Raw genomic sequence first — 8,643 nt, 5'->3', positions numbered from 1 at the left:
AACATTGTTTTCTATTATCATCATAACCACTAGAATAGGCTTAGTATGTTGCTTGCAGCAGTGAAATTGTGTTTTATGATTACCCAACACCTGAGATTACGATATGATACAATGTGTTTATGGCATAGAAGTAACCAAGGGGAAGCCAGGATAATATTTTCTTGTTTTCAAACTGTAGTTACTGGACCAGAAATTACTGATTCAAACCACAGTTGACAAATTAAACTTTAAACGAGCAATTCCCACTCCATTTTTTTTTTACCCCCATTTGTTTTTACAAGGTGGGGAACTAGTGGAGCCCTGAGCCAAACACCACCATTTTCAGCTCCAGGAACCCTTGGTTCCTGAGGAACTTACTGGTGAAGTTACCAAGTCTCCCTCAGGGGAAACAAAATGGCTGTCAAATCTAGGGCCAATAAGACACTTCAACATGAACATTGGTGGCTTCCAATCATCAGTGCCAATTCTTCCCTTTCATTCATCCCTGCTTTTGTTTTACCTTTAATTTCCTCTCCCACCATCCAACTTTCATTTCATCCCTTCAGTCTTTAATTCGCTCGCTGCCTTACGGACATATTTATTTTAATAATCAATTCCCAGTTTTGTTAGTGTTAACATACCTGTGCTGTATAAACAATATATACACATCTGCTTTATTTATATTGTATCTGCTTACACTTTTTTACAACCCCACTCAAGTCGGTGGATACCGCTCTCCCATGCTATGAAGTCCATTTGTGCACCAAATACACAGAAGTTTACTGAGAAAAAGGCGTTTGAAGTTCATTTTTTGTTTGTTTTGTTTGCTGATCTCAGAATATTTTTCAAGCAACAGACACACACTTTTATACTTGTTTGACTTCAGACTACACACGATTTTGCTTTGTTATTAAAGAACATTTATTAGAACACACAAATACAGAGTGAGCTACGTTTTGCAATCATTCCAACATGTAAAAAGTAGCACAGGTTAACTAAACACGATCGGATACTGTGTGTCAAGGAAGTCAGATGCATCAACAATTACTGCAGTGTTCTCGTAGGAACAGAATGAACATTACGTGCAGTTGGGATTTTCTTATCCCTCATGTAAGCAGGTGTGGGAAGGTTTTGTAACATGAACATTCAAGTATTTGTTAATAACGCTGCAGCCCCTCTCAAAATACATGAGTCTACACTATGGGAGGTGTAGAGGTACATAAAAGGTATTATTTAAACTCATTATTAGCACTAATTACCCCCTTACAAAAAGCTTCCACTGATTGGAAATGCAACAACATTTCACTAGTGACTCAGGATATAAGTATGTTTAGAAGTAAGTGTGGAATGGTAACACGCTGTGCCTCTCTGGTACTATTGGGGTTAGGAATATCCAGAGGCCGTATTTGGGTATTAAACATGATGCACTTCTTTCCTGTCCAGCCGTAAATTGAATAAAGAAACAATATGGATGTAGATACAATGTAGTCCTGCAGGGTGGGGCCACAACCACTTCTAAGTCTGCCACACAAATGCATTTAAGTGTCGTTTGTTAACCCCTTTGCTGCCACTATGGCCCTGAAAGAGTTAATATGCCACGCATTGTCTCATTGGCGTCTCATAATGTAGAAGATCACAGGAGAGGTGTCTACGCTGCACTGAATTTCACTTTACTACCTACCAATGCTGGCAAACCCTTTAATAGTGATACACATATTCATACCCATGCCACGCATTAACCCAGGGGGCTCAACTCCAGTCCTCAAGCCCCTCCAACAGGTCAGGTTTCCAGGATATCACTGCTTCAGCACAGGTGGCTCAATCAGAGGATCACTCAAAGACTCAACCTCTGATTGAGCCACCTGTGATGAAGCAGGGACAGATTGAGCCACCTGTGCTGAAGCTGGGACTGGTGGGGCCCCTTTGCTGAAGCAGGGATATCCTGAAAACCTGACCTGTGGGGGCGGGGGGAGGCTTGAGGACTGGACTTCAGCACTCCTATATTAACACATTCTCTGCTATAGGTGCTTGTCAAAAGGGATTCATTACAAAACGTTTTTTATGAACATGATTGACACCTAATTTTCCCATTTTCTGACTTTTTATGTAGCATTATTCCATCAGTTTTAATGTCACTTTTATTTATTTAATGTCTAAATGCAATTTCCTTAAATCTGGAGCAGACGGGCAACATAATTATAAGTAACAAAAGCAAAGACATTGCAGAAACCTCGGCCCCGTGATCATTTATCCTACAATTGTAGATCATTATTTACAACACAATTATTCATCTTTGATTACTACACACAGACATATTTTACGACGCAATCCTCAACACCACGCAGTGTAACCCACAGCTGAGGGAAAAGCAACACTCCTGGAAAATAAGACCCCCCCAGAAACCCCAATATGTGCAAATTGGTTATTTAGACCCAACCGGCTCCAAATCACATTCATTTTAATTGTGAACCAATAAATACCACATAATGCAACATTTACATATATAGCACTTGTCCTAATGACCATGGCCTGATCTCTCTCCAATGTCGTAGTGCAAGTGCTCTTATTATCCTACAGCAATCCGAATTCCCCTCTCCGCGAACCCTTTCACTGCATGGCCAGGCCCCGCTAGCAGCGAAACGGTGAATGTGGCATTTCACATGGCATCAAAATGGAAGCGATGAGCTTCTTGCCTCTTCTCTCTGTCATCCGCCTTCTGAAACAAACAGTTAAAAAAGACCTATTAGTTCGTAAAACGTATGAATGATCTCATCCGTTTCCTGGAAAGCGCAGCAGGTTTTGTTCGTGCAACGTACTTGTTTCACTGCAAAAAGGGGCCATTTATTTTTTGCTAATAGGGGCCTGTTTATAATGGTAATAATTTCACTAAATATTAATGATCCAAAGCTTTCCATACTTAATGATCAGACAAGTCATTAACTGCTAACGAGGCCAGAGTTTTATAGGGCAATATTGGTTCAGCAGTTATATGATACTATTTCATTATGTATAAAGACCAATGATCGTTTTCAACAAACTAGAATGCAAATTTACAGTCCGATAGTGACAAGACTAGTTTGGCAGCTAACTGGGGGTGAGTATGTATGATCTATAGTTCAGGAGTGGCAAGTTCAGCAAGGGAGAAAGAGTGGGTGCTCAAATAGTTTCGGACTTAATGATCTGAATTATTTCACAAATATATCAGAAAAAGAGAACTCGTGCATGGAGTGGGTATTTTTGGATAAGGTGAGTGAGATGTCTTGAAAATATTGATAATCATAGACCCTCCTGAAGGTAGCAGCAAAAGACGGTGTCCCACCATGTTGCAACCTCATTGGGGTACAGATATATGTAGAATCTTCAACAAGACAAAGTACTCACATTTGTGTAGATATTGGATTAGATCTCCCCATCATCAATATATAGGAATTCTTACCCACTCCTAGAGTCTCTTGGATGAGGTGTGACAAGCCGCAGGTAGAAAGATCCAGATGAAAAGTACAAAAGTTAGCAGCGCACAGCCAAAGGGAGCCAGGCAATGTGATAGTAAAAAAAAAAATATATATATATGTATTGATCCATCACAAAAAAGGAGGTATAGGAATACTCCTATGCGTTTCGCAACTTTATGGTGCTTGATCAAATACCATAAAGGTGCGAAACGCGTATGAGGGTTCCTATACCTCCTTTTTTGTGATGGACCATAAATATATATTTTTTACTATCACCCTTGCCTGGCTCCCTTTGGCTGTGCACTGCTAACTTTTGTACTTTTCATATAGTTCAGGAGTGGTCAGCTCCAGTCACCTCCAACAGGTCAGGTTTTCAGAATATCCCTGCTTCTGCACAATTATGACTGGGCAACGGATTAAGCCACCTGTTCTGAAGCAGGGATATCCTGAAAACCTAACCTGTTCGGGAGTGCTTGAGTACTGGCGTTGGCCACTCCTGAGCTATAGCTTATCTCAGGCGTGCTCAATTCCAGTCCTCAAGCCCCCCACAACAGGTCAGGTTTTTAGGATATCCCAGCCTCAGCATAGGTGGCTCAATCAGAGCCTCAGTCACAGACTGAGCCTCTGATTAAGCCACCTGTGCTGAAGCAGGGACTGATTGAGCCATCTGTGCTGAAGCAGGGATATCTGAAAACTTGATGTATTTGGGGTGGGGGTGGGGGGGGGGGGGGCATGAAGACTGGAGTTGAGCACACCTGGCTTATCCTAACGCCTTCAGTGCTAATCCGGATAGCACTGAAGGGAACGTAGGTGCTGGCTTCAGGGGATTAACCCTTTGAGCGCCCACGATGTAGGGGCTACATCATGGGTTTCTTAAGGTCATTTGCAAGGTTAGATGGCGTTCTCTGTCGTCCTGTGGAGTGCAGAACGTGGCTTGGCAGGAGGGAAACAGAAGAAGAGGAGGAGTTCCGTAACCAGTCACACCATGACCACATGATTGCAATGTGCCCGGCACGCAAAGGGTTAAAACAGCAATCTACACTGATCATAAACTGTATATATATTTTTTGGCATTTTCTTTTTTTTATACCTACCCTTTCAGAAGATATATACGTGTTTGAAATATTAAGTGTCGGGGAGGTTAAAATTAAGCTCTTCTCAGAGCCCAGTGTGGTCTAAAAGTTACAATGGTAACCTCAGAAGTTAGCGAGATTAGAAAAAATTCATAATTTTGAACCCTAAAAATAAATACATATATTTAGAGCAGAACATGCTAAGGGGGCAACATCCTAACAATATATGAGGGGATCGCTGCTTTTAAGGATGGCAAAACCCTTCGACGTTATCTCAAAGAGTGGGGACCACGTGTTAAACCAACCAATCGGCTGCTTGATTTAACACAGGGTCAGTAACCACATGTTATGAGACGGAGCCAGACCCGGTGTAAGGGCCGCGCCTTCGCAGAACACCATTAGTTGCCGGCTGAGTGAGGACACAGAGGATTAATCTACAAGCGAGTGAGAGGCCATGGCTTCAATTAAGATTGATGCCATCGGGCTCATAATTAGCCTTATTGGAGAAAGGCGGACGTCACTGGCTCAATCAGTGCCTCAGTCATTATGATTGAGACACCTGTGCTGAAGCAGGGATATTCTTAAAACCTGACCTGTTGATGGCCATTGAGGACTGCAATTGGCCACTCCTGCCCTAGATCATTGCCACTTTAGCTACAGACTAAGTGTCAAAAGATTCAGTATGAAGTTGATGACATAACTATGATCGGAATGAGCCACAAAATGGCAATATTATGCCCATCTACACTAGGGGATTTATCACTCTATGGCTCAAGTGTGGATATCTGGTAGCCGTAAAGAAAGAAAAGCATAATGATAAATGACAGAGGCATGATAAGCTCATAAACTGTTACAGTATATGGTAATTAGCGTCACAAATATTGAAGGTAGCATAGGTTGGGCACACACCTGGGACTGTAAACCAAGAGGTAGCCCCAAGACGTCTCATAAGACTTTTAACTTGTTCAAGTGCTTTATGGGCCATCGCCTGTGAAAATGCAACACACACTACTGCTTAGTTTAAAAGCGCATAGGCGCCTTGTAATCGGTATTGACGGACCCCGGTCTATGAGAATATGCATTGCTGGTCCCTCGGTCAGGAGAGGGGTTATTTAAAAAAAACAGCTGATCTTATTAATTTGCTAACACTTAATAACACGGTATATTTTAAAGGATCTCATTGTTGAACAGTCTGCAGTATTGTTTTTTTGTTAAACACTTGGCCACTGGAACGTTATCTCCTCATAACAATGTTTGTCCAGCTGTAATTGGGTAATAATGACTTTTTCCTTGACCTCTCCTTAGAGAATGCCATGTAGATCAAACCTACAGTACAAAGAAAGACACCATCAAAATCAAGAGGTGGTGTGTTTGTTTTGAGGTAAGATTCAGATCATATTAACATGGTTGTTGTTAAGTGCAATGCACTCATGTCAGTTTGGAAGCGTCGCATTCGTTTCTAGAACCAAAAGCTAAAATTTCAAAATTAATTCAAATCATAGATCAATTTGATGTATAAATCCTGCAATCCTTTCACAGGCTGTCCCTCAACTACTGGCACTTTGAGAGACACAATAAAAGGTATCTGGACTTTGCAGCTAAGAGTGCAAAATAGTGCCTCCATTTTATTGAAGTATTTGATTTGTGTGTCCAAGGCACGACGTTAATAAAATGCGAACATTACTTCGTACTTTCAACTGAGTTGCCATCCGATTCTTTTTCGGAAGAATTACCTCTGTGTTAAGAATACTGACTTAAGTGGGTAAATCCCGTTAGAATCTGAGCGTCCTTGTGACCGTGGGCCAGTTATTGTGGCCCATATTTACTAAGCGCGGCTATTGCACTACATAAACCAGTTTTTGCCCCTGGAAGACACTTTTTATAGGAGATTCACTTGATTGGGCCTTTATCTCTCTGATTGTAAGCTCTTCCACGCAGTACCGGGCTTACAACACCCTAGGTACAGCCCTGCAGGTATTGTCAGTGCTGTACAGGAAAATGATGAGGACATTTAAAGTGGGCATTTTGTTTGTCTTTTTAATGCCTAGTGATGTACAGAAAAGCCCGGGCGCTACCTCAAATAGATGAGTTGTGGGGTAATACAATTCTAGTGATAGAACAATACAACCTTAAAGAGTACTTTAAGGTCCCCTTTACTTCCGAATCTCTTCCCGCTGCTCAAACCCCAAAGAGGACCTATCCAGGATCCTTGGTGATACAGGAAAACAGACAAAAAATGGGGGAGCACAGGTTGAGGGACTATACAGACGTTAGGAAAACTGCACGGTATAGAGCTGTGATGTGAAATAAAGTGTACAATAACGTAAACACTTACACGGCCTTGTGTAAATGCTTTCACATCAAGGTATCTTTACTTTAGGTGTCTTCTCTTCTGTGTTCTTTCCACTTATACTTTTCTTCTCCTCTGTTGTGAAGTAGAGCGTCTCTGGTCTTCTCCACAGGAATGGTTTGCGATGTTGTCCTCAGAGTAAAATGAGAACAAATGCGTAAGGGACAATACAGAATATATAAAATATATCTGGGGTAGACAACTGTATGTAAGATCAGAAAAGCAGAGGAATACTGCATCCACTCACACGGACAAGCGTGAGTGATCTCTGGAGGGAGGTGTCTTTGATGGCGCCTCACTGCAGGGCTGTCACGCACCTCACCTGCTCTTTACACCAAACAAATAGGGAAAAAAAGGGGTGAAGGGGCGGAGGTGGATTAAAATGTAACCACGTAAGGTTAGCAATAGACTCACACGGCCATGTGTGAGTATGGACTCAAATTGGTATCTCTTCTCCCCTCTCTGGAGCTTCAAATCCAAACCTTCAACTGAGTTTGTTAAATCACTCAAATAGTGCCTGGTTCACACGATGGTACACAAGGGTACAAGGGTGAAAAACCGTGATATTTATTGACACCAACAGGACAGAGTCCCAACAAAACATTTAAAAAGCACTTGGTCAAAATGACTTAAGAGCTGGATATGTATAGAAACAGCCAGTCTATCAGAAAGTGTTCATGCAGGATACTCAAGTGCGCAGCTAACTCTCCGCGTCCGGGTGGTATGCTGTGCTACTGCTTCCTGCTTCTGACGGTGGCTGAAGTGGTGAAAAAGTCTCAGGGATACTAGCAACGCGTTTCGCCCTTCTTGGGCTTCCTCAGGCTCCGTAGAGTCTAGGGCGAAAGAAGGGCGAAACGCGTTGCTAGTATCCCTGAGACTTTTTCACCACTTCAGCCACCGTCAGAAGCAGGAAGCAGGAGCACAGCATACCACCCGGACGCGGAGAGTTAGCTGCGCACTTGAGTATCCTGCATGAACACTTTCTGATAGACTGGCTGTTTCTATACATATCCAGCTCTTAAGTCATTTTGACCAAGTGCTTTTTAAATGTTTTGTTGGGACTCTGTCCTGTTGGTGTCAATAAATATCACGTTTTTTCACCCTTGTACCCTTGTGTACCATCGTGTGAACCAGGCACTATTTGAGTGATTTAACAAACTCAGTTGAAGGTTTGGATTTGAAGCTCCAGAGAGGGGAGAAGAGATACCAATTTGAGTCCATACTCACACATGGCCGTGTGAGTCTATTGCTAACCTTACGTGGTTACATTTTAATCCACCTCCGCCCCTTCACCCCTTTTTTTCCCTATTTGTTTGGTGTAAAGAGCAGGTGAGGTGCGTGACAGCCCTGCAGTGAGGCGCCATCAAAGACACCTCCCTCCAGAGATCACTCACGCTTGTCCGTGTGAGTGGATGCAGTATTTCTCTGCTTTTCTGATCTTAAATACAGTTGTCTACCCCAGATATATTTTATATATTCTGTATTGTCCCTTACGCATTTGTTCTCATTTTACTCTGAGGACAACATCGCAAACCATTTCTGTGGAGAAGACCAGAGACGCTCTACTTCACAACAGAGGAGAAGAAAAGTATAAGCGGAAAGAACACAGAAGAGAAGACACCTAAAGTAAAGATACCTTGATGTGAAAGCATTTACACAAGGCTGTGTAAGTGTTTACGCTATTGTACACTTTATTTCACATCACAGCTCTATACCGTGCAGTTTTCCTAACGTCTGTATAGTCCCTCAACCTGTGCTCCCCCATTTTTTGTCTGTTTTTAATGCTTAG

The 8,643-nt window shown here is 42.2% G+C and overlaps 1 protein-coding gene across 1 annotated transcript in view; it reads right to left on the bottom strand.

The window, feature by feature from the left end:
* Positions 1-876: 876 nt before the first annotated feature.
* Positions 877-8,643, bottom strand: part of ITFG1 (integrin alpha FG-GAP repeat containing 1) — a 300,241-nt gene continuing 292,474 nt past the window's right edge. Inside the window, exon 18 of the mRNA XM_075576274.1 lies at positions 877-2,695. Coding sequence (XP_075432389.1) covers positions 2,636-2,695 — 60 coding nt within the window. The 3' untranslated portion in view covers positions 877-2,635. The remainder of the gene's footprint in view (positions 2,696-8,643) is intronic.

Source organism: Ascaphus truei, chromosome 19 (genome assembly GCF_040206685.1).
Source record: "Ascaphus truei isolate aAscTru1 chromosome 19, aAscTru1.hap1, whole genome shotgun sequence".
NCBI lineage: Eukaryota > Metazoa > Chordata > Amphibia > Anura > Ascaphidae > Ascaphus > Ascaphus truei.
The sequence above is the reverse complement of the archived record's forward strand: the minus strand, read 5'-3'. Positions and strand labels throughout refer to the sequence as shown.